Here is a 25,536-nt window from a genome sequence, read left to right as displayed (position 1 = left end):
ACTGGGGCAGACTGGGAGGGACCTGGGGTAAATGGGAGGGACTCTAGGGTAGATGGGGGGATAGCTGGGGTAAATGGGGGGGAGTTGGGGTAGGGAAAGGAGGGGACTGGGGCAGACTGGGGGGGACCTGGGGCAGACTGGGGCAGTCCAGGGGTAAATGGGGGGGACCCTGGGGCAGATGGGGGGAGCCTGGGGTAGATGGGAAGACCTGGGGGTACATACAGGAGGGGATCTGGGGCAGACTGGGGGAACCCAGGGGTAGACAGGATGCACTGGGGTAGGGAAAGGAGGGGACTGGGGCAAACTGGGGAGGACCTGGGGTAAATGGCAGGGAGCCTGGTGCAGATGGGGGGGACCCTGGGGTAGATGGGGAGAGCCTGGGGTAGGGAACGGAGGGGAGTGGGGCAAACTGGAGGGGACCTGGGGCAGACTGGGGCAATCCAGGGGTAAATGGGGGGGGGGGGGGAGCCTGGGGTAGATGGGAAGACCCTGGGGTAAATATAGGGGGAGATCTGGGGCAGATGCAGCTGACCCAGCGGTAGATGGGATGCACTGGGGTAGGTAAAGGAGGGGACTGGGGCAAACTGGGGGGATCCAGGGGTAGATGGGGGGACCGTGGGGGCAGATGTGAAGACCCCGGGGGGGGGGGGGGGGGGCAGCCAAGGGAAGGTACAAGGGGGGACCTGGGACAGCTGAAGGGTACCCAGGGAGAGATGGGAGGAGGAGTGGGGCAGATGGGCGGGGGGGGACAACTGGGACAGATGGGGGACCCAGAGGTAGATACGGGGGAGACCTGGGACAGCCTGTGGGAACACTGGGGGGGGGGGGGGGGAGATGGAGCAGGGATCCTGGGGCAGATGGGGGAAGTCAGGGTAGATGGGGTGGTGCTGAGGCCATGGGGGGGGGGGACTCAGGGGCAGTTGGGGGGTGCAGGAGTAGATGGGGGGGGGGGACTCAGGGGGATAGGGGGGGGGATCAACAGGCGGTTGTGGGGGTTCAGGGGCAGATGAGGGGGTCCTGGGGCAGATGGGGTCACCTCAGGGTGGACAGGGGAGTGGAAGCAGTGGCAGATGGGCGCTGTGGGATCTGCCTCCAGGGTGGGACCCCCCCACCCTGTGCCACCCCTCCATGGGACCCTCGGCCACCCCTGGGTGGGTGCTGGGGCCAGGGCCACCCTGGGGTTACAACCCGGGAGGGAGAAAATCCCGCGGGCAGAGCTGGGACTCGCTGCCAGCCCTGCGCCGGTGGCTCAACGCCCCCCCCCCAGCCCTGTGCCTCAGTTTCCCCTTCCAAAAAAAAACGAGTGGGCCCAAAGGACAGGACAGTCCCCTGTTGCGATGGCGGCCTCCACACGGCTGCCGGGTGACCCCGGGGTGACTTTGCTGTGAGTGTGGGTGTTGGGTCACCCTGCTGGGCCCGGGAGGCGGCGGCTGGGGGTGAACTGGGAACAGACGGGACGGGATATAAATGAGTTGTTTCTCACACGCGTGCGATTCCCCCTAATGGCTTTCGCACGCTTTCTGCGAAAAGCCTAAAAATATCCTCGGATTCTCATAAACCCCCCTCCTCGTCTGAATGCAAAATATCTGCTGGGAGGGGGGGTGTCAAAGGGGGGAGCGGGGGGATTACCTGGAGAAGGAGCTCTACCCTCCCAGCACGGCCAGTTTGGGAGGGGAAATCAGCCAAATTCAGCTAAAACTTGAGGCGCAGCCCCGGGATCTGCACCCCCCACGGCAGAGCATCCCCCGGGTCCCGCTCCGTGGGCAGCCCGGAGCACCCCCTCCTCTTTGGGGGTGTGAAACATCGCGGGGGGGGGGGGGGGGGGGGGGGGAATGGCTCTGCCTCGGGGTCCCCACGCTATCTCTGCTTTAATTTTAATATTTAATTACTTAATTATTTTTTAAAGTGCATTAATATCATCAGAGGGAAGGGGGGGGGGGCCAAAACCAGGGGAAGGGCTTTGGGTGGTGGAGAAAAACAGAGGGGTCACTCTGGGGGGAATCCGGGGGGGGTGGTGGTGTCCCTGGGGTTGGGGGCGTCCCTGGGGCTGGGGGGGGTAACTAGGACTGGGGGGGTCCCTGGGGCTGGGGAGGGGTCCTTAGGGCTTTTGGGGTGTCCCTGCGGCTGGGGGTGGGGGGGTCCCTGGGGGTGCGTGGACGGTGTCCCTGGGGCTGGGGGGGGGTCCCTGGGGCCGGGGGGGGTTGTCCCTGGGACTGGGGAGAATGTGGGGCTGGGGGCTGTCCCTGGGGGTGGGTGGGGGGTGTCCCTGGGGCTGGGGGGGGTGTGGGGTAACTGGGACTGGGAGGGGTCCCTGGGGTTGAGGAGGTGTCCCTGGGGCTGTGGGGGGGGGGGGGTAACTGGGACTGGGGGTGGGTGGGGGGAGTCCCTGGGGCTGGGGGGGTGTGTGTGTCCTGGGGCTGGGGGGGGGTGGGGGGGGTGTAACTGGGACTGGGTGGTCCCTGGCGCTGTGGGGAATGGGGCTGGGGAGGTGTCCCTGGGATGGGGGGGGGCTGTCTCTGGAGCTGGAGGGGGGGTGTCCCTGGGGCTGGAGGGGTCCCTGGGGCCATGGGGGGGGGGCGGAGTGGGCCCCGCGGCGGACCGGGGGCGCGTTGTTGGGGCTGTACCGCCCCGCCGTGGCCGCCGCCACCTCTGCAGCTCCGCCGCGCTGTCCCCCCCCCCCTCCATCCCCATCCCCGGGAGGGGACACACAAAGTCCCCGCAGGTCCCCACCAAGGGGTTGTCACCCCAGAGGCGGCCCCCGAGGCGCGGTGGGGCGGGCGATGTGCCCGGACACCACTGTCGGGGTCCCGCGGGAGGGTCCTGGGGGGGGACACGGACACTGCCCGACTGCCACCACGTCCTCTTCTACCCCGCTGAGGCCATGCTGGAAGCAGGAGATGTTCTGTTGGGTCAGGATGGATCCCGGCTCATGTGATGGACCTCGGGTGTCGTGACAGACCCGCCTGATATGATGGACTCCAGCTGACATGATGGACCCTGGCCTCTGTGAGGGACCCTGGATGTCGTGACGGACTCCGGATGTCATGACAGACCCTGGATGTCATGGCAGACCCCAGCAGATGGGATGGATCCTGACTGATGTGATGGATCATAGCCAATGTGAGAGATTCCAGCTGATGCCATGGTCCCCAGCTGATGTGATGGACTCGGGGTGTCGTGGTGGATCTTCATTGATGTGATGGACCCTGGCTGACATGATAGATCCTGGCTGATATGATGGACCCCAGCTGATATGACAAACTCTGGGTGGCATGGTGGACCCTGGCTGATGTGATGGACCACTGCTGATGTGATGGTCCCTAGCTGATATAACAGACCCTGGGTGGCATGGTGGACCCTGGCTGGTGTGATGGATCCTGGCTGGTGTGATGGACCCCAGCTGATGTGATGGTCCCCAGCTGATATGACAGACTCTGGGTGTCATGGTGGACCCTGGCTGATGTGATGGACCACTGCTGATGTGATGGACTCTGGATGTTGTGGTGGACCCTGACTTATGTGATGCCGGATGAGGGACCCCAGCTGATATGATGGATCCTGGGTGTCTTGAAGGACCCAAGGTGACGTGATGGAGCCTGGTTGACGTGATGGACCCTGGTTGAAGTGATGCACCCCAGTTGATGTGATGCACCCCATCTGATGCGATGGGTCCCGGCTCATGCGACAGACCCCGGCTGATGTGATGGATCCCTTCACATCCCTCCTCCAGCAGCGACCGCCAGCCACGCTCAGGAGTAACCAAAGCGGGGTCCGCATAGGGTCACCCCGCCGTACCCCTCCCTCACCCCTGCAGGACCGACACCGCTGGCCGTGGGGCGGCTGCCCAGGCTGTCCCCCCGCCGTGCCAGTGCTCGGGCGCCGCTGGCCGGATCCATCCCCCTGGGTCAGGCAGGGAACGGGAATTCGCAGGTCTGGGCAAGAGCTAAACCTGTGGAATTGGTTCCCAAACACCATTGCTGCCGTGGTGGGAAGGATGCCCAGGGTTAACCCCGGAGCCGCGGGTGTCTGGAAGAAACACGGAGCCCAGGCAGACTCTCACCCCTCTCTCCGACCTCGCACCTGAGATATGTCCTCAATCACAAATTAAATTCACCTTAAAAAAAATATATATATATGCATTTTGGGATATCTATATATCTCCCTTGCTTTCACCACGTTCTGCCCCAAATCGGCGGCCACGCTGCTGCTGAGCTGAGCTGCTTAACCACGGTGGGTTAAAGGAAGGGCTGAAGAGCCGTAAGGGCTGTAAGAACCCCAAAGGCTCCGGGACGGGGGCCCCAAGTGCTGCCATAACCCCGCGGGTCCCTGCCAGGGCCGACGCTCGTTGCGGAGAGGCGCAGGCTGGCCTCAAAGCCGGGGCAAAGGAGGTGTCAGAAAAGATGGGTAATTTGATGGACGCCGAAAAATCCAAACGTTTTAATGCCCTAAGCCAAAAAAACCTAATTTCCTGTAAAATGGGAAGTTTTTCCCCCCTCCGTCAATTTATCACACATCGCCCTATTTGCACAAGCGCTCAAACTTATCAGGATTTCCCAAATTATTCCGATTATAACCTTCAGCAAAGGGTCTTTAGAGCCAGCAGGCGCCGACCTGCAGCACGGGGCCAGGGAAGGTCCTTTACAGCGGCAAATGAAGAAAAATCGGCGGTGAGAAGAGGCCAATTTTCTCCCCGAGCGGGGTCAGGCGCAGAGTCCTGTTCAGTGGCACAGGGGGGGATGAAAGGCAGAGCCGGAGCGCTCCAGAGATGGGGAATTGGGGGAACGGAGGACAACGGCAGACGGCGAGGTTGCCCGATGGTCTGGGCAGGGGATGGCGAACTCGGATGGCTCCCCAGCTCCTGGGGAGGAGAGTTTGGGATTGGGGAGAGGCTCCCTGGAAACACGAGCTCAGTGTTTGCCGTTGCTTTTCTCACAGTTGTCAAAGAAGCAGAAAAGAACGCGGCACTCAGTACCGCTGGCGCATCCCCTCCTCAACAGCGGGGTGCAGCTCCCCCATCCCTCCCCGCGCCCCAGTAAAAGCGAAGAGGAGGATGAGAATCCCATCAGCAGTGCGGAGCACCACCCCCAGCCGGCACAGAGGGCAGGAGGGATGGGAGGACAACAGCAGCGGAGGAAACCATGAGTGGAAGACGAGAGGTACCGGGGAACGTCATTCCCTCCCCTCTCTGCAAGAGCTGCAGTGCTCCAAACGCCCAAGAGGCGGATGCTGGTGACCATGTGTGGGTACGGCAGGGTCACCCCATGCGGACCCCGCTTTGGTTACTCCTGAGCGTGGCTGGCGGTCGCTGCTGGAGGAGGGATGTGAAGGGATCCATCACATCAGCCGGGGTCTGTCGCATCAGCCGGGACCCATCGCATCAGATGGGGTGCATCACATCAACCAGGCTCCATCACGTCACCTGGGGTCCTTCAAGACACCCAGGATCCATCATATCAGCTGGGGTCCCTCAACACCCAGGGTGCATCCATCCAGCTTTCTGCCAGAGGATGGAGGCTGAGGGTGAAGAGTTCGTTACAGGCTCTGAAGAGGGTCAGATGTGCTCAAAGAAGGGGGGAAAAAGCCAAAATCCCAAAGCCCAGGAGGAGGGGTGGCGATAGCAGAGGGCAGAGATGCAGCCGTGGTTGCCCCGGTCCACGTCTGCCACGGGGACAGCTCAGCCACCCCGAGAAAAGTGCTCTTAAATAACTAAAATTAAAAAAAAAAAAAACAAACAAACAAAAACAACAAAAAACCAAGGGCAAAAGTCGCAGGGGCGGCAGTGGACGGAAGGCATTCAAAGCAAACCCAAAGCCAGATTCCAAAGTTCTGTATTTTTCAAAATAAAGATCACACGTTGTTTAGAGACAATCTACACAAGAGTTACAAAAAATAGTCGCCCAGGCATAAGCATACACAGGTTTGTTAATTATACACATATGGTTACAAGTGTGCTTGCAAAAAAGTTCATTGGAAATATACACAAGGCTCTGTAAATGTACACCGTGTAGTGTTACAATTCTATATTCAAACAAGGAAAATTGACAGTATGTTACATTCACTTACAAGTAGACAAAATGCAAAATACAGTTCATCTTCTGTACAAAAAAGGGCGGGTGATTCACACTTTACAAGGTGAAAAGGGACTCTGATTGTAAGGAAAACTAGGGGAGTCTGTACTTTTGCACTTTTTTTTGTTTGTTTGTTTCTTACTGTCACAAAATAAGCAAAACATTACTTTTTAAGATTCAAAAAAACCACTATTTTGAACTGAATCATTTCTTTGTATAACATTTAGAAAGGATCGCTACCGTTCAACTAGGTGACAAATAAAACCAAGCAGTTATTTTTATTTTATTTTTTTTTTTTTTAAACATTAACTAGGCTGTATAAAGAGAACATTTCCTTCAAAAGAAAAAAATTTACTTCTGGTTGAAATTACAATTTACAATATACAACACTATATGCTACGACCATAAAAGGTGTGAATATACACTGAAATGCACAGGTTTTGCTAATTATTTTTTTTTTTGTTTTTTTTTCTTACCAAAAAACGGGTTTATGTCGATTCAAACTTCTCCACATTTACATTACAGAGGTTTACAAATGTACAATTGTACAGTCAGAAGTATGTTCCACTACTAGGGTACATTATAGATACAGATCAGACATCAAAACAAGAAAATACTACAAATTTTTTATATATGTAAAGTCTACACCAAGTATACACTATATATTTATAGAAGCAAGACCAAAGCCGAGTTGGATTTTTTTTCCTTTTTGTAATTCCCCCCCCCTCCCCCCCCCCCCCCTCATGCTAAATAATCAAATTGTGGCTCTCGAGGTTAACAGGACAAACCCAGTAGGCGGTAAACAAGTAGGTCCCTCCCCACCCCCGCTTTAAAAACTTTCTGGGTGCGCGAGTACGGTTTCCTCCTTCCCCAAAACGACAGCTCAGCTCCCTCCTTTAGCATGTTCTACTCAAAAAAAAAAAAAAAAAAAAAAAGAGGAAAAAAAAAATAAAGCAATTAAAAAGTTTCAAAACCTTAATCCTTTTTGTTTTTTTTTTAAACTGAAGCTTCAGCAAGTTGAATTTTTTTTAATATATTTATAAACAGCGTTAAATGCGTCATTTGTGCCATTTAACTAAAATTCAAACTTCTCGCCGACTTTCGACTAAAAGGAGAAAAACCAGCTATTTGCAAAAAAGTTGCCTGCGAGGCAGATGAATTAAAAACTTTTTTTGTTGTTTTTTTTTTTTGTTGTTGTTGTTTTTGTTTGTCTTCAAACCAACCACCCTGAAAGTTTCCACATTTGGAATATAGATACAACAGTGAACAAAAATGTGGCCTTCCATGTACATTTTGATACCTATGTACAAGTATTCTATACACCAGTAAAACAGCAGGGCAATTAGTTAATTAAAAAAAATAATTAGTACATGTTATGCATAATAAAATTAAAGAAATTTACAAAGGCTTTTTCTTTCCTTTTTTTTTTGTTTTTGTTTTGTTTTGTTTTGTTTTTTAAGCGGTTTAGCAACCATAAAACGTTTTCTAACTGGATACTGGAATAGTGTGGGTTGCTGGTTGTGGGTGCCGCGGGGGCAGCAAGCGCCTCCCCACCTCACTGCTTCAGATGATGCCGTTGGGGGGGCCGCAGATGGGGCCCAGGTCCACCCCGTTCTTCATGTAGTACTTCTCCAGCTTGGCCAAGATGTGTTTGCCGTAGGTGTATTTCCGCAGGGTAGCGATGTGAGGCCGGATCTAGGAAAGAAAAGAAAAGGGAGTGAAGCTCAGGAAGCCCAATTACGGTCACGTCAATGCCCAGCGAGCGGCGGGTACCGCACGGTCAGAGCGTCGCCCACCAGCAGGAGACCACAAAAATGCCGGAGATCTTGGAGTGCCATTTGCTGTAATGCCCTTAATTCCTGTGTGTCACAGAATCACAGACTGGTTTGCGCTGGAAGGGACATTGGAGATCATCCAGTGCCACCCCCTGCCCTGGGCAGGGACACCTCCCACCAGCCCAGGTTGCTCCAAGCCCCGTCCAACCTGGCCTTGAACACCTCCAGGGATGGGGCAGCCACAGCTTCTCGGGGCACCCTGCGCCAGGGGCTCACCGCCCGCACAGCAGACCATTTCTTCCTGATATCTCATCTAAATCTCCCCTCTTCCAGTCTGAAGCCATTCCCCCTCTCCCTGTCACTCCATGCCCTTGTAAGAAGTCCCTCCCCAGCTCTCCTGGAGCCCTTTAGGGACTGGAAGAGGCTCTAAGGTCTCCCTGGAGCCTTCTCTTCTCCAGGCTGAACCCCCCCAACTCTCCCAGCCTGTCCTCCCAGCAGAGGGGCTCCAGCCCTCCCAGCATCTCCGGGGCCTCCTCTGGCCCCGCTCCAACAGCTCCGTGTCCTTCTGATGTTGGTGGCCCCCGAGCTGGAGGCAGCACTGCAGGGGGGGGGGGGGGTCTCCCCAGAGGGGAGCAGAGGGGCACAATCCCCCCCTCACCCTGCTGGCCACACTCCTCCTGATGCGGCCCAGGATGCGGTCGGCCTTCTGGGCTGCGATGGCGCATGGCCGGCTCATGGTGAGCTTCTGGTCCATCAGCACCCCCAGGGCCTTCTCCTCAGGGCGGACAGCCTGGGGTTGTGCTTGGGGTTGCCCCGACCCGGCTGTAGGCCCCTGCCCTCGGCCTGGTTGAATGAATTGCTGGTGCGTGTCCTTCCTCTGAAACTGTCCGGGAGAACTTCAGCAGCATATGGATGTTCTTGCAAGGAAAATGCTTCCCTCGTCGGAGGGCTGTGCCGGGCCAGTCGGCTTTGCTCTGGCAACAGTCATTGCGGTGACACTGGAAGCGACTTAGTGAAGTCAGGAGAACAGTGAAAGTAGCGTTGTTTCCACAGATCCCTTCTCGGCTCAAAATAACTATTTTCATTGTCTGGCTCAGAAATGAAAGCGCTGTTTGGCCCAATAGCTCTCCCCAACAAAGGGCTGGAGGCCACACCAGCAGCTTTCCGGCTGTTTGCAGTGTGGTGAAGTTAAGCCTGGGAGGAGGCAGAAGACCCCGCTCCTGTCCTGTCCTGTCCAGCCAAAGCTGCTTCACCCCACAAGAGCCTTCCGATGCCTTTTCTGCAATAGGGGGTTTGTCCTGGCGGGGGGGGGGGGGGGGGGAGGTTGGTCTGGGGCCAGAGTCGGAGGTCACCCGTGGGGAGCTCAAGCACCCATCGGTCATGGCTTCCCAGCCCCCTCTCCTGGGCCAAAGCCCTGGATCCGTCCACACACTGGCATCCAGCTGGATTCCAGTAGCGTGGCTCAAGACAATGCCACCTGCTTGACCAGAAGTTCCTCCTGAAAATAACACCAATGAGCGACGGAACATTAACTTGACACGAGGAGGGGGGATTCTGCCCCTCTGCTCCGCTCTGGGGAGACCCCACCTGGAGTACTGCCTCCAGCTTGGGGGGTCCCAACAGCAGAAGGACACGGAGCTGTTGGAGTGGGGCCAGAGGAGGCCCCAGGGATGCTGCGAGGGCTGGAGGCCCTCTGCTGGGAGGACAGGCTGGGAGAGTTGGGGGGGTTCAGCCCGGAGAAGAGAAGGCTCCGGGGAGACCTTATAGCAGCTTTCCAGTATCTGAAGGGGGCCTACAAGAAAGCTGGAGAGGGACTTTTTACAAGGGCATGTAGTGATGGGACAAGGGGGAATGGCTTCAGACTGGAAGAGGGGAGATTGAGATGAGATATCAGGAAGAACTTCTTGGCTGTGCGAGCGGTGAGCCCCTGGCACAGGTTGCCCCGAGAAGCTGTGGCTGCCCCATCCCTGGAGATGTTCAAGGTCAGGTTGGACGGGGCTTGGAGCAACCTGGGCTGGTGGGAGGTGTCCCTGCCCAGGGCAGGGGGTGGCACTGGATGATCTTCAAGGTCCCTTTCAGCCCAAACCATTCTATGGTTCTATGATTGTCACTGCCAGACAAGCGATACCCCACGATTACCACGGAGGGTTTACGTGCGGAGCAGAAGCTGCAGAGAGGTGAGGAAACAGCCACGCACAGCGCTCCCCACTCCTCGGGGACACCGCGACTCACCAGAGCCAGGACTGACCGTAAAAACCCCACAGGAAATCTGTCTCAAACTCATCCTGTTTCATCGGCTCAGCCTCTGACCGTGTCAATCCCTATTTCACTTCAAGGGCCCATCTCGTAACAATAAGGAATCGGTGCCTCCGCCCTCCCCATACCCCGTTCCCAGAAAGCTCTGACTGCTACTTGGAGGGGAAGGAACGCTCCCCACATCCAACACTTCGTTCTTTGTCTGTCTTCATTTCTAGACTTTTTTTTTAAAAAAAAAAAAAAAAAACCAAAACTGACAGAACTGACTGTTAAAATTACTTTTCGATATTGTTTTGTTTTGTTTTTTTTAAGTAAAAGTGCTGTCTTTAACAGTAACACAAACTGCTTGTTTGTACCACTAGCGATTTTTACAATCCAAAAGCAACAGTCGATGCACTGCATTTCCCCGGGCTTTCATTCAGCTCGAGAACGCAGCTGAAATCTTCATATTCAGCCACTCCTATTTAGCTGTCATCCCAGGTCTATTTTTAACAACCGCACTGATAACCTAATTAGCATTTTATTCAAAAGACTTTGCTTGACAGGAGAAAGAAAGTGTCAGTAAAGATCATTCATATATTTTTTTTTTTTAATATATCTCTCTCTATATATAGCTTTCCAAAAGCTACAGATCATTCTGCAGCAGTTAAACCGCGTATATCCCTTGCCACACTTTTTTATTTCATTATTTTTATAATTACTTTGGGACTAATACAGATTTTGGTTTAAAAGAACTACTCTGAATGGTTCCTAAACCTAAGGATTAACCTCCCTGAAGATGATTTCAGCTGCGTGTATGTTGTTTATATACCGATCAGCTGCCTTGGGTAGGTAAAACTCAGCTTCCTCCCGCGGGTAATACCCACTTCTTTTTACAAGAAAACACACTCGCTCCCTTTTTACCCAAGGATTCTGAAATACAGTTGAATTCATTGGGATTTCAACACCTAACGCTCTCTCAGTTCCTCTTAAAAACCCATAAATACGGGGTTTTCCAAGCCAGTGTTAGTCAGTATTTTATTTCTAATGAGAGGTCTAGTTTTAGCTGGTATTTTTCAATCAGTAACAGACCCTAAAACCACGTGATTGAAGGAAATCATCTCAGTTCCACCGCGCATTTAAAAGGCTATTTTTCCCATTCATTATAAAGACCCACAAATGTGACTTTTAAAAGCAGGAAAATGAAGACATAACCTGATTTTTAGAGCCTCCCGCCCTTGGGACAGCACGCACAGAGCCTTGGGAGGTAGGGCTGGCAGCAATGCATATTTAATGCCGAAACGTCTTCATTTTTGACAAATATTAAGTCCTGAAACTGTTACGCATTCAAACACTGCAGCGTAATGTTAAACCGCAGAAGTGTCTCATCAAAAACCATATTCAAAATTGAGAAATGGAGAATTTGATTAACGACTCCGGGCTCCGACGCCACAGCCGCGCGCCCCCATTAGCGTTGGCGTCACCAACCAACCCGGGCTGCAACGGAGGGACAAAGTGACAAGGCAGCGCTGGCAGCCCTCAGGAACGCAACCCCACGGGTCTACGCTCGGGTTTCGGCGGCGTCGAGGTCTGGCTCGGCTCCACTGAGCGCATAAAAATGCTCTCATCAGCGAACGCTGTTCTCAGTGAGGGCAAGCGTGTCGTCATCGCCAGACCTTCAGAGAGTCCTTCACAAGGTGCCAACTCCATGGCACTGCCGCAGCAAGTCTGGGTGGGTTTTATCAGCGTTCGCTACACTACGAGCGCAGAACTAGGTTACTAGGTCAGAAGAGACTGCTAGAAGCAACCAGCTAGCTTTAAGCCCAAACGGCACGCCATTATTTCACATTTTCGTATTTCAGCTACTACTGAAACACGCAACTTTGAAATACTTCCATCGTTATGAAATTCTAATGGCAAAAGCAATCATCTCTGCCTTATTTTCTCTCCGCAGCCAGCGTGGCAGTGACGAGCCTTCCATCCTTCTCAATCGACGGCAGCTGCTTACCTTGTGCATGACAATCTTCCGCTGAGCCGGTTCTGCCACATCGATCATCTTCTGTACCACGTAGTTGGCATACTGATCTTTCATCATGGTGTATAAGGCACTGTGAGGGCCATCATTCATAGTGCACACCTCATCGATCAACATGGCACGCTCCGTACGGGAGGCGTGAGTAACGCATTTCTCCACCACGTTGCTGTAACAATAAAAGAAGGACAATCTGTGAGTAACATCATCTCCGCTGGGCTTTTCGTTCCACCCCAAGGAGATCTCTTACGCTTCTAGCAAGGGCAGACCATTTGGGAGAGACGTATGTGCTGGCACAGGGAAAGCGGTTGCTTGGGCAGCCCAGCCCTCCCAACACGATGCAACTCCAGACCGGAATGTGGAAGAGCTTTAAGCTGGAAAATATCCCTGCCTGTTTCCCGGCTCCTTCTTTAAGGAGATATTTTTAAAAGCGCTGGTTTCACCCGGTGCCTGGTTTGACCCGCGGCCGGTGCTTTGCTGAGCCCAGAGCCCATCCCGGGGGCTCAGGTCTCAGCCAGGATCCTGCCTGTGTCCTGCAAACAGGAGCTGGGGGGAGGTTTGGGGGGTTACTCCACTGGGGAGAGATATTTTTTATCAGGGTACGTAGTGATAGGACAAGGGGTAATGGTTTTAAACTAAAAGAAGGGCGATTTAGACTAGATATAAGGAAGAAATTTTTTATGCTGAGGGTGGTGAGACACTGGCCCAGGGTGCCCAGAGAGGTGGGAGATGCCCCAACCCTGGAAACATTCCAGGTCAGGTTGGATGGGGCTCTGAGCAACCCGATCTAGATGAAGATGTCCCTGCCCATTGCAGGGGGGTTGGACTAGATGGCCTTTAAAGGTCAGCAACGTGAAACAGAAGAGCAGTCCAAGGATTTTGGGATCTGAGTGGGAATTTGGGTAAAGGACCGGTTTGGGTTTTATTTCACCCAAATTTGCGCAACTCTACAATGCCGCTGTATTTGAGATGGTCGGTCTCACAGCACGCCCATAAGAGAGCAGATGAGTTGTTCTTTGTTTGGTTTTCTCACTACTGGAGCTCGACGGGACCAGAGGTCCAAGGTTAGAACAACAGGGAAATGCTTATTTAGGAACAAAAGATCTCTGCAAAGGCAGAGAACTTCCAAAAATCCGGAATATATTAGATGACTAGCCTCTGCTCTCCGGAGAGCCAAGTTAAATAGGATATATGAAAGGGGATGGAGAGTTTTGTTAGTCTTATCTTCTGCATCCCTGACTGAATCACAAAATCACCAAGTGGTTTGCCACAAAGAGTGCTCAGCTCAGGGGACACCCTAGACTAATTAATACTCCATCTGGAAAGAAGGTTAGGGAAAAAAGAGCAAGGCCAGTCAGGGAGGAAGAATCTGAACTAACCACCTCGCTCTTCTTATTCTTGTTGATAACAACCACACTCTTCTAATTCTTGTTAATGTTACACTTCCCTTGTGTTCCTAAATATTAAAGCACTATTTTACTAATCATAAAAAGGGGGGGAATATTGAGCCTTTGAAGAGGTCAGCCTTCATGTTCAAATGGCTGCAAACACACACAAAAGGAATTTAGAGATGTGGGAAGTATTACTTTGTCCTGCCATCCACTAAAGTCCCTGGATTTTGCTTCTGCCCCTGCGTAGCTTTGTAGCACCTGGACTAACAGCCACGGCCTGCGGCAGGCTCCCTAAGAGGACAGTGTGATGCGTGCTTCTCAAAAAGGACCACAGGACTTCGCCTACAAAAAGCACAGGTCCTTCTGTGAAAAGCACGATGAAAAAGAACTGTTGCTACGTTGCTTTCCCAAATTCCCTTGTGGCTTGACGCAGCATCCCAGAGGCAGGGGAATGCTCTTATGGCGTGTTATTACCCAAGGGATAGTGACTACGGGATAGTGACCACTTAAAAAACACCGAAACAAACCAAAAAACCACAACACCAAAACTCTCGGTCAAGTTCAGGAACTCAAAGCCGCTCTTCCACATCTTCGCCCTCCTTAATTACAAGTAGAACTTACCTCGCCAGTCACCCATCCCAGTTTCTAAGCAGTCATAAATAGCATTCTGTCGTTAAGCAAAAAAGTTATTTTCACCTCCTTTCACCTCCCTACACCCCACCCCTAACTCTTCTGCAACTCCAGCATGTGTCCATGCTCCCACGGGGCGTGGAGACTTTTAAGGAACAAATTCATACCTAGCAAATTTATGTTGACTCAACACGAGCACGTTGCCTCTAATTTCTGCTACAATCTTGCTCTTATCCTCAGGCCGACCATGTTCTAGTACATGCTGGATAACATAGTTCCCATACTGATCCTGTTTGAGAGACAGCAGAAGCGTGTGACAAAACGTGGAGAGGAACCATTAATATCAAACTAGTTCCCAATGTGCATTAAGACTTACAGACTTGAACTAAACGCTAATTAACATATCTACCGTATAAACCACGTAAATACTTACTACTTCTACAAAAAATGTGCATTCTAGAGTTTTACCGGGAGGTAAAATATTACATCTTCGTACCAATTATAAAACTCAAAACAATTTCCTTGAACATGAATGTCAACACTCTGCTTATTTCAAGTTTCTTTGCTTTCTCCAGGGTTCAAACATACCGAATCACATGTCCCGGAGGGCTGCGCCATGGTTCTAGCCACGGGACGCTGTCCTTATGCGTGTTCGTATCCTGAATGTGCGTATATTCAGATCACAAGATACGTATTTTCCCCGTTCACACCACCAGAGGCAGCGCCCCGATGCCTCACCTCCGTGCCCAACCTCTTCCCACTTTCCATGTGCTAAATACGTGAGCACACAGGACAGGGTTCAGTAGCTGTTACATCCATCGCGCCCTGATACCAGAACCCTAGAAAAACAAGTTCTCAGGCAGACTGCAAGGAAGAGGAAAGGCAGCCAGGAAGGGGGTGTGCATAAAAACAACACTTTTGAAGAACCCCGGTTCCTTGGGATTTTCTTTTCCTAGAAGTAATCAGCTCTTCGCATCAACTCCCTTAAGATCTTACTTGCATTGTAACTTCTGGAGGGAAGCATCAGGACACGCACCCACTCAATATTTAAGGATCCTTGTCAAAAAGGAAAGCAACTCCACCTTTTCTATCTGCTGGATATTCCCACATAGCCAAAACAATTAGTGAAGGTGCATTTCTTGTCTGCCACGTTCTTTCCCATTCCTCCTCAGGACCTGTGTCCCTGTGTTCAGCCAAACAGGCTGTCAGGAGCTTTCCCGACACAAAGCAGTAAACGAGAAACATCTCACGGCACCCACATTGCCCCTTCCCACACCGACCTGGACAAGCTGCTCGGTGTGTTGGTGAAGTTCCTCCAAGATGGGAAGGGTCTGCTCAGGAAGACAGTGCTCGAGGATCCTCTGGATCACACGACAGCCGTACGGATGTGTAGACAACGCAAAAACCTGCGTTCATCAAAGACAGGCAAGCACAGGCAGCAACACATCCATTAGACTCTGCGAATCAAGAAACCTTTCGGAATTCAATGAATACACAGGGTTTTTTCCCCAGGCACGGTAGGTAACGCCAGCTTGCAGCACGGCGGCTCCAGGCAGCGTGAACTGGAAACATCTGTTCCCCACTACCATGAGACTAACTGGGTGAGCGCAGGCACGGCACAGCCCTACCCGTGCTTCAGCCTCCCCCGTTCGAGAAACGGGAAAACGAACGGCAAAGCCTCTCGATTAATAAAAAAGAACAGCGGGACAGCCAAGCGTCATTAGAAGCTGTGCTAAAGCACTGATCCAGCAGAACAAACCCAGCGTGCCGGGTGCCAGCCAGGTATTTTAAGCTGTGTAAGAAATGGTATGAACCAGGTTAAAAACGCTCAGCAAAAGGATTTTTCCTCAACCATTTGGATTTGTTTAAAAGTCTTAAACCCCACTTAGGAGAAATGACAACAAAAGAACCTCCTTTCTCATTTCTAATGGATTACCAAATCTGCTGGTAAGAACATGACACGTTTTATTACTGCTGCGCAGTCTTCTGTCTGCAGCACAAAGTCCTATTTGGCCGCTTAAAATTAACAAAAGTAACAAATCCAAGCACTGAAGTTAAATTGACAGTCTACAGATTTTTTAATAACTATTGAGTAAACCATGCAGGAAAACAGGACTCGAAGTGCAATTCACTGCAGAAAAATAGTCTTGAGGTGATAAATTTAATCTTTCATATGAAAGTTCAGCTGAAACTGGAGACAGCTGGTCAAAGCAACATCGGTGCCATCAACCAAGTTCCCAGAGGTATTTCTGCCTCGCCCGACTCCCTACTGGAAGGTCCAAAGCTAAATTCGAACCAGCAAATCAGCTGAGCAAGTTTCCAGTTAGAATCCTGCTTGTTTTGACACAGCCGAGCAAGTCCCCACGTTCACAGCTGTTCCAGGAGCAGCCAAACTAATAAAGCCTGGTTCCTGCTACGATAACCCCGGGCTATCCTCGCATCCCTGCGGCAAAACCCTCAATACTTCAAAGTCTCCCTCCAAAGCCAATTAAGTCGAAGTTGGAAACGCCCAAACCAGCGCTTCGGTAATGGAAGGCAAGCTGACTGCAGGCAGAATAAAGCCAGCTACACGATTAATATGCAGGACATCAATTCAGGAGAGGATACCAAGAAAAAAACTGGGAGAGTGAAGCACAAGTAACCGCCTTTTTCTAGATGAAACGTGTTTTTCCCCTGGTCCGAGACCCTCGGGAAACCACGGTCCTCTAAGCCGTCCTCACAGAGAGGATCGCAATGAAAATTTACTATATCTGACACAAAACTCTGTTCATCACCTTTACTACGAAGATGGATTAATCCCAGAATCCCAGCCTGGTCAGGGCTGGAAGGGCCCTCTGGAGCTCCCCCAGTCCCACCCCCCGCCAGAGCAGGGGCACCTCCAGCAGTGGCACAGGACACCTCCAGGCGGGTTTGGAATGGCTCCAGAGGGGGAGACTCCCCCCCTCTCTGGGCAGCTGTGCCAGTGCTCTGCCGCCCGCACAGGAGAGAAGTTCCCCCTCGTGCTGAGATGGAACTTCCTCTGCTCCAGTTTGTGCCCGTTCCCTCTTCTCCTATCACTGGGCAATGAGACTTGTTTTCCCCTCCATCAGTCAGAAAATATTTGATGTTCCAGGAAAACAGATTTTTGCAAGGATGCTTTACTGATATACCCGCACAAAAAAGGTAACAGAGACACGAGCAGAGAGGTTCCAGGCTCTCTAACGTTGCTGCAGAAACCTGTCCCACGGATGCTTGCTAAAAAGTAAAATTAAAAATATTTGTGCGAGTTACGGCCACTATCATACCGTTTAAAGCAACATGTAAGAATACAAAAGAATGAGAGTCAGTATCTTGGTTAAGGACTTACCTGTCCCTTAAACGCATCAATGATAAACTGGAGGGACTGAGGCTGCACACACTCAATACACTTCTGCACCACATGATTACCGTTCTGGTCTTTCACGCACTTCAGGACATGGCCATCCAACTCCCGTACCATCTCATTCTATTAGGAGGAGAGAAAGACAAACAGAAAGCACCACCAAGATTCACGGCTGATAAATGCCAGGTTTTCCCCGCGAAACGTGGTAAGGAATAGGAAAGGTATGAAGGATGCACTGATGTACTTCAAACTGGAAGTTTTCCAGCGGCCGAGCGCTGAGATGAAGCCCGCTGTGCGACAGAAACCACCGAAAAAAATACTGTAACAAAACAAAGATGAAGTACTCTTTCCACTAAACATGAGTGTCCCCTCACAAGTTAAGTATCCGAATTTAAGAAATTTTACTGATACGCAACTTTACCGTGCATCCCCCATTCCCCCCTCCGCTCCCCCTGAAAGACGTCCGAAATGGCCAAACTTCACAAACTTTTCGGGTATCTGTTTCACATGTCACTGAAGTGGGGTCAGCACTGGGATAAGAACTTGCTGGCATTTTACGAGGCGAGGTAATATCGTATGATAATTAAGGACGCCAAGAAGATACGGGTTAGACACGGCCTAAGTAACAGACATGCAGGTTAAAAGATTCGCCGTCGGAAAACAGAGAATGACAGTTTTGGGGAATTGAATAACGCTGCAAAACCGGACGAGATCAGTTTTGCAACGGATAGGAAACCAGGCACGTGAGGAGTCCAGCGTGCTCAAGAATACCATTCTGGAAGGAGAGAATTAGTAAATCTTGGACCAGAAGTGCCGGAGTTTGCACTACCACCCACCACCCCGCTGAGAAGCGTGTCAGCAGCTCAGCCCAGGCTCGACCTGAAGGGAACGTGCATTCCTAATGCCTGTCTCAGGTTTTTTTTTTTTTATTTAATATAACCTACATTGAGATTCTTGCATTACGATTCCTAACACCTTTATTAGCTAGCTCGCCTAGTGTATTTTTCATCTTAATTCATTGTTCATAAAGCCCGAGAGGAATTCCTTTATTAATGAGCTCTGAGTGGGACTCTGGCTATCATCCACATCTCTGCAGTGCCAGGCCTGGCCCGAGAGGAACCGGGAACACCTCACTCTGCAGAAAAGCAGAATATTGACCCACATATCAAAGCAGCGGTACCTCAGTGAATATTAAAGGCCAAACTCCGGCACTGCTTCCTTCAAGGGATTTAAAAATACCTTCTAATTCACTATCATTCTCAGTTTCCGCTACACACAGCCTGATTTCAGGGAATTAACCGAGAACCAACACCGTTACCAGTTAAGTGGGAACAAGGAGGTGTCAACGAGACCCAAGAACGGCGTCACAAACTTATCATGCACATAAAACGGAACAAACATGCCATAAACCAAACCAAAAGAACACCAGCCACAAGAGGAACAGAAGGTCGCAGTTCAGGTCACCAAACGGCAAGGAACGTTCAACATCAAGAAGAAAGTTAAAATTGAAACTTACAATTACCTGCTGGTCTGGGGGAATAAACTCCAGGGCCTTCTGGATCACCCTACAGCCGTACATCTGCAGAGCCAGGGACAGAACGTGCCCACGGATACGTTCCGCCAAAGCCAACTTCTGTTCCAGGCTGCCAAACTGGGAAGATGAAAAACCAATCACTACAAAGCACAAAACCCCTGGCGCGGCGCGGCCCAGCGGCACGGCAGCACTCCCCCACCGACGCGATCAACAGCAAACGCCGTGCTCACTGAAAAGAAAGAAACTACCGACCGCACCTCGACGGATGTGAACAGGCACAACCGAGACGGCTGTTCTGCGCCTGTCAGCCGTGCCTGACATGGGAAACGAACTCCAAAAGGTGCCGGAGCCAGCAGGGCGATGTGCGGCTGTTCGCTAACCTGAGACAGGCTTGCTATGAAATTACTGGGTAACAGAACCACCACGGCTCGGTGGGGAAGGAACAGACTAGTTTCAAGAAGGAGAGATGGGTGTCCACTCAACCTTCCGGTATGAAAACACAACGCTTTCTTCCAGCGGATGCTGTTCACTGGTGAAGTTTCTCTTTTGTTCCTCACTACGTGAGCACTGACAGCTCAGCACAGCATCCTCCAGAAGTCTCGTTGGACCTACACCTGCTGGATAAGTCGCTATTTACTCCTACACTTTTTGCACCTCAAAGCAAAGTGTTACTTTTCAGATGCATCTTTAAGAGTCCCACACCTCAGTCACCCCAACAGGAATAATGCAACTGCCCGTGGGGAGGAGACGACATCAGTGTTGACAGATATCCACCATTTTTAGCCAAATAGCGAGGTTTCTGCGAGTTTGTCCAACACCTCAGGACTGAGTGAGACTTGCAGGGGAATGCAGACTTACTTCAAAGAACTTCTGGATGACGTAATTTCCAAATACATCGACCATCAACTGATAAGCTGCCTGGAGGATCTCGTTGAACACAAGCTGACGTTCTGCTGGGGTAGCACGCTCCAGTTTCAGCTGAATAAACCTGAAAAAGAGGGTTGGTGTGATGCCACCGGCACATACGCCCTCACCGTGTTTGTTAATACAAATCCGTTCAAAAGCCTCATACGCTGAGCTCTTGCAAAACATCAATCTTTACAACACGGTTGCCTTTTCCAGCAACCCGAAACCTTGGGTGGTCGCAGTCATGAGGTCTGTGGCCACACATCATTGTCGGTACCCCAAAAATCTCATTTTAAGCAAAGCAGATCTCAACAGAGTAACACAGCAAGGTCTTGCGTCCAGGCGGCTCTTTAAAACGAGTCAAGCTAGGCCAGCAGGACTAGCAAGCAAACCACAAGGCAAGCAAGCTGCTCGTTAGAGGAGACACTCCTGCTATCAGCATTTGCACCCAAACAAGCTTTAAAAAAGAAGGGTCAGAGCGCTACACTACTTGGCTTTTCGCACCTTCTTTTCCCTGTTCTGCCTCTCTGCTTCAAGCTGCCCGGCAGAAACAGGCCTGAGGGTGGTGGCCCACAGCCGGCTGAATATGAGCCAACAGTGTGTCCAGGTGGCCAAGAAGGCCAACGGCATCCTGGCCCGTGTCAGCCATAGTGTGGCCAGCAGGGCTGGGGCAGTGACCGTCCCCCTGTCCTCGGCACTGGTGAGGCCCCACCTCGAGGGCTGTGTTCAGTTTTGGGCCCCTCATGACAAGAAAGACACTGAGGGGCTGGAGCGTGTCCGGAGAAGGGCACCGGAGCTGTGGGGGGTCTGGAGCACACGGCTGATCGGGAGTGGCTGAGGGACCTGGGGGTGTTCAGCCTGGAAAAGAGGAGGGTGAAGGGAGACCTTCTCACTATCTACAGCTCCCTGACAGGAGGGCGTAGCGAGGGGGGGTCGGGCTCTGCTCCCATGGAACAGGCGATGGAACAAGAGGGAATGGCCTCAAGTTGCGCCAGGGGAGGTTTAGGATGGATATTGGGAAAAATGAATGTCTTCACTGAAAGGGTTATCAACCATTGGGACAGGCTGCCCAGGGCAACGGTGGAGTCGCCATCCCTGGAGGTATTTAAAAGGCGGGCAGACGTGGTGCTGAGGGACGTGGTTTAGTGGTGGGTTTGGCAGTGTCGGGTTGATGGTTGGACTTGATGATTTTAAAGGTCCCTTCCAACCTAGGCGATTCTATGATTCTATGTGATGCAAACAGCAAAGGACGCTAACTCAAAGAGCAGCGGTGCCAAAAAGCTTGCCATAGCGCGAGGTTCTTAATCCCACCTGGATCCATGCTGATCTTGGGAGAACTCCATGATGTGCCCAGCAATCTCCCTCAGCTGTAAATTAGGGTACCGGTTATTGCGAAAGTCTTCGAGCAGCCTGCTGCGGCCAGAGGGCATAACATCAGACATCCCATAGCGCAAGCGAGACGAAGGGAAGAGCGTACTGCTGGGGCTGAAGAGGCTGGAGGCACTGCTCGCGCTGCGGTACTTGGCTTCAGCTCCAGGAGCAGCAGAGATGTAACGGCCGCTCCCGTTTGTGAGCCCTCCTGCAGGTCATAAAAACAAGGGTATTTCACAAGATGAAATAGAGCGGCCGAGGGATTCATTCCCAACCTGTGTATGCCATTTTACTCCTAATTACTCCTTCCCCCGCCCCGAGATGGGTTTCTGACATGGTTCAGCTAAGAAGTGTTCTCAACTAAGCGAAATGAACTGCCCCCAAATCATTTCGGTGGGGACAGGTTCAAGCACCGTTCCTTAGCACGGCACTGTCGTATTAAGTCGGGAACAGTTATAAACTTCAGCAAAGAACAGACTGTAACAACTTCTGTTCCTCACTCTGTCTCCAAACTGTCTAACGCACAAATTGTCAATCCCACCGCTTGCTAACTTACTGCTTCTAATTACCTTATCCTCCATCCTTAGGTTTTTTTCACCTATCCTGCTGTCGTGCGAAGGACTGATTTAAAAGAAACATAGTGGGAGTGGGCCAGAATTAAGACAAAATTAGATAAGAAAAGCAGCAAAAAGGAAGTATAAAAACCTTTGATATAAAACCCCAAATCACTATTAAATACAGGTAAATAACAATAAATCAAAAGCGATAACTATATACTTTCAAAAAACACTACGCATTCACAAATTCATTAAAGATTTTCATCCGCATTAAGACAGCCGGAGTCACCCAGTAACAGGTAACGATTCATCATATAGTTAACGAACCGCAGGCGTCGATAGCGACCAACTGAAACCTTTAAACGCCGTTTCCTTGCCTGTAATTTTTCAAAATTTGCTTCAGAGCTATGGCAGAGGACTCTTCCCTTTCTCGCAGGGCTCGGGATCCCTCTGCTGGTCAAAGACCGCAAGATGCTTTGAGCGAGTACAGTTTTTCCTGGGTAGGACAAAGTCCTCCCAAGAAAAATGTTCTTATCCCACGGGAAGCTGCCACCTGAAAGGAGAGGCAGCGAAGGCAAACCACTGGGAAAAAAAAAAATAAAAGCTACAAGAAGTTTTTGCAAAGGAGGGAAGATCTTCAAGGCAAACATCAGTAGGGCTGTCCGCAAAGAGAACAGACCTTCTCCCAGCAGCCGAAATGAAAATATTAAATAAAATAAAGAAAAAAAAAGAGCCGAGTGAACTGTACTGCTCTGCCATCAACGCCCGAAGGAAGCTCCTGTGCAGGAAACGCTATCTGAGAAATAAATATCTGATAATGGTCTAATTAAGCTTCCCCTGTCTCTGAGCTGGGCAAACATGTTCTGACTTCTCCGGAGCCGGTGCCAAACCTTGAAGAAAATGAGACTTGAGAGCTTCTTGTTCACATCTCTGTCTTACGCTGCCTTGCCAATGGCGTGGCCGTCATCTTCGCTATCTACCCGACTTCCTAATTGAGCCAGAACTCCGAAAAGAGACCAAGTGATAAACCTTACAGCCGGAAGGATCAGGATATTCAAGGGAACGGTAAATCACCTCTCAGGTAAAGGAAACCCAACAGCGACACGCTGAGCAACGGCGTGCCGACATTCTCCATGGCCTTCGAAGAGCTCAGAATTACCACTTGTTTTTTGAAAGCCCGGAGCACGGAAGAGTCACAGCGTTAACGCGCTGGAGTGGAAAACTAGTTCCTGACCGTCTGCAAACGGCTGTAAGAGGAAAGGGTTTCGCACTCATCCTGTTATCACCTATGCCTTATCTCTTAGGTAAGAGGGAAAGCACAGTCTGTACAGAAAAAGCCGCCTCTGTCAGAGGTTTTCTGAGAAAAACCTTCTCATCTTTTTGGAGATTCAAAACAAACCACGAATGACTCCAGTTTTCTACCCCTCTCTTTTTCTTCAGACGGAGAAGCTGACTGCAGGTCTCTCCGTGATGTTCAACGTCATACTGGGAATGACGAGACCGTGGGGGGGACAGGTTTCCTAAAACAAGCGAGCGCTTTGGAAACCCACCTGGTGACCACCAAAGGCCAGAAATCTCGGAGCACCTCAGGCTCCTTTATGCCAACCTGTGGCTGGGAATAGAGCGACTTCGCCAGATCCCAGATTTCAATGGGATCTTACCAATAACTACAACAAAAAAGGTCCTTGTTCAAGAGCAGGACATGAGGCTGGAAGCTCCCGAAGCTTTTAGGGACACCAGGATAAAGCGAAGGGGCAAAAAAAACCCCAAAGAATGGACAGGACTCCTGCAAGATGTTGGCGTTGATAGTTTCTCCTGCGTCCTCAGCCAGAACTAACTTCAGACTGCAAAAGGGGGGGCTGCAAACTGTACGGAGCCATCCCGTCGCACGAACACCACGCCACGCAACGCACTCTGCATCCCCAAACGACAGCAACCCAGGGCTCAATTCAGTCCGCGGAGGTAGTACGGAAGTGACCGCTGTGGCGTGGTTCTGTCACTGAATGTAGCGACCATATTTTCTCAAAATCATCTGAGATATGTCAGGAAAAATCCGTTATCTGGGGAGGACATACACAGACTCTTTATCCTGCGGCCTCCGAGGCAGCCACGTTGCCCAGACTCACGCCGCGTTTCCCATTTTGAACTGGTAAGTCATCTTCTCAGTGCTTGCTGGGACACCTGAGACAGATTAACCTGAAAAAATTACTGATTTCAGGGGTGGGGGAAAAAAGGACAATGAAAGGATGAGTCAAAAAGAAAACCACCGGGGAAGAAACACAAAAGCTGCTGCCTGAAAACAAAGAGCTTCTTCAACAAGCTTCCAGGGGACTTCCACAGGGCGCTCCAATTGCTCCGCAACGCTCCAGCAGAACAACGGGGGAAAAATGAAGATGAAAAGACGTCAGGCAGCGAAGATGTCCCCGTTGCTCTGCCCTACGGAGGGCTCAGCTCAGGGGGGGTGCACGCAGCGCCTGCCCAGCCCAGGGGACCCCCCCGCAGCCCCGGGGACCCCCCCAGCAGCCCCCCCGGGGCCGGGAAGGGCAGGAGCCAACAGCCCCCAAGACACTCCCAGCATCACTGTCCCAACCTATTCCCCCCCCCCCCCCCCCAGCAGCCCAGCGCTGGGGTCTGCCACCACCCGCCCAGGGAGACGCAGCCCTCCAGCCCTCCCAGTCAGCCACAGCTAACTGGTTAGCAACTCCCCAGCCAGTTTTCCCCCCAAATCTCTGATAAATTAAATTCCCACATGCAGGTATTGGGTTCCTCACACCAATCCTGCCTTTTCAATTAGAGGCTGACAACGGTATGGGGCAGCTCTCTCCCAAGCACCTCCTACTAAATTCAAATAATTACTTATCCCCTGCAAATCCCAATCCCCCATTCCAAACTGGGAAAACCCAGAGGCGGACACATCCAGCCCCAGGCCACAGCGTGGCGTTTCTATCAAGACCACACCAGACACACACACACAGAGGCTGCCAAAACTGCTTGTGGGACTATATGAACCGTTGTGAAATGTAACCTGGGCAAAATGAAATTTTGTAACTTAAAAAAAACCCCAAAACCAACCAAACAAAAAAACCTAACAACATATTTAGTAATTTATAATGCCATAATTTTGATCAATGCTGGGGAAGAAAAGAGCCCCTGCTGCCCTCAGCACCCAGAAGTGCATATTTATTTACAGTTGCTTTATCCTAGCTACGCGCGGTTGCGTACACCTTTGAGTTTAAAGCATGTATTTAGCTCAGCTCTCCCTCCTGCAGGAGTTCTTTTCGGGAGAACTGGCTGCGTGGTTATTTCAGGTACTCGCGATTGTCCAGACATTTCACAAGGTCACTTCACAACACCAGAAAAAACCCTCGCTTGAGAAACACAAACCATTTTTCACAGCTATGAGCTTTCCGAAAGCCAGGCGAGCCGGAGCTGAATTCTCTCCACGCACCACCCAACCCAACAAATGATCCACTTGGGCATCCGTGAGACGTGACAAAGTCAAACCCACAACTTACACGGCGTTCGGCCATAGATTTGCTTGGGTGCAAGGCAGATTTAACGCCAATTTCTCACGTCATCCTGTAACCCTGAAATCAAAGTTACTTGCAGCGACTCCCCCAGGTCGTCTCCCCCCACGGAACGCAGCGGCAGGACGCGGCGCGAAACCCCACTGCTC

The 25,536-nt window shown here is 51.4% G+C and overlaps 1 protein-coding gene across 2 annotated transcripts in view; it reads right to left on the bottom strand.

Annotated features, from left to right (window-relative positions):
- Positions 1-5,812: 5,812 nt before the first annotated feature.
- PUM1 (pumilio RNA binding family member 1) overlaps positions 5,813-25,536 on the bottom strand; it is an 84,116-nt gene continuing 64,392 nt past the window's right edge. The window contains exons 15-22 of one of the 2 annotated variants that reach the window (XM_082494355.1): positions 21,244-21,511; positions 19,885-20,014; positions 19,009-19,143; positions 17,478-17,615; positions 15,412-15,537; positions 14,299-14,420; positions 12,087-12,279; positions 5,813-7,763 (exon numbers count right to left, since the gene is read on the bottom strand). In XM_082494355.1, coding sequence (XP_082350481.1) covers positions 7,632-7,763; positions 12,087-12,279; positions 14,299-14,420; positions 15,412-15,537; positions 17,478-17,615; positions 19,009-19,143; positions 19,885-20,014; positions 21,244-21,511 — 1,244 coding nt within the window. In that variant the 3' untranslated portion in view covers positions 5,813-7,631. The remainder of the gene's footprint in view (positions 7,764-12,086; positions 12,280-14,298; positions 14,421-15,411; positions 15,538-17,477; positions 17,616-19,008; positions 19,144-19,884; positions 20,015-21,243; positions 21,512-25,536) is intronic. The other variant, XM_082494356.1, reaches the window with a different exon arrangement.

This window comes from Vanellus vanellus (assembly GCF_965231255.1).
Source record: "Vanellus vanellus genome assembly, chromosome: 22".
In the NCBI taxonomy this organism is placed as follows: domain Eukaryota; kingdom Metazoa; phylum Chordata; class Aves; order Charadriiformes; family Charadriidae; genus Vanellus; species Vanellus vanellus.
The sequence above is the reverse complement of the archived record's forward strand: the minus strand, read 5'-3'. Positions and strand labels throughout refer to the sequence as shown.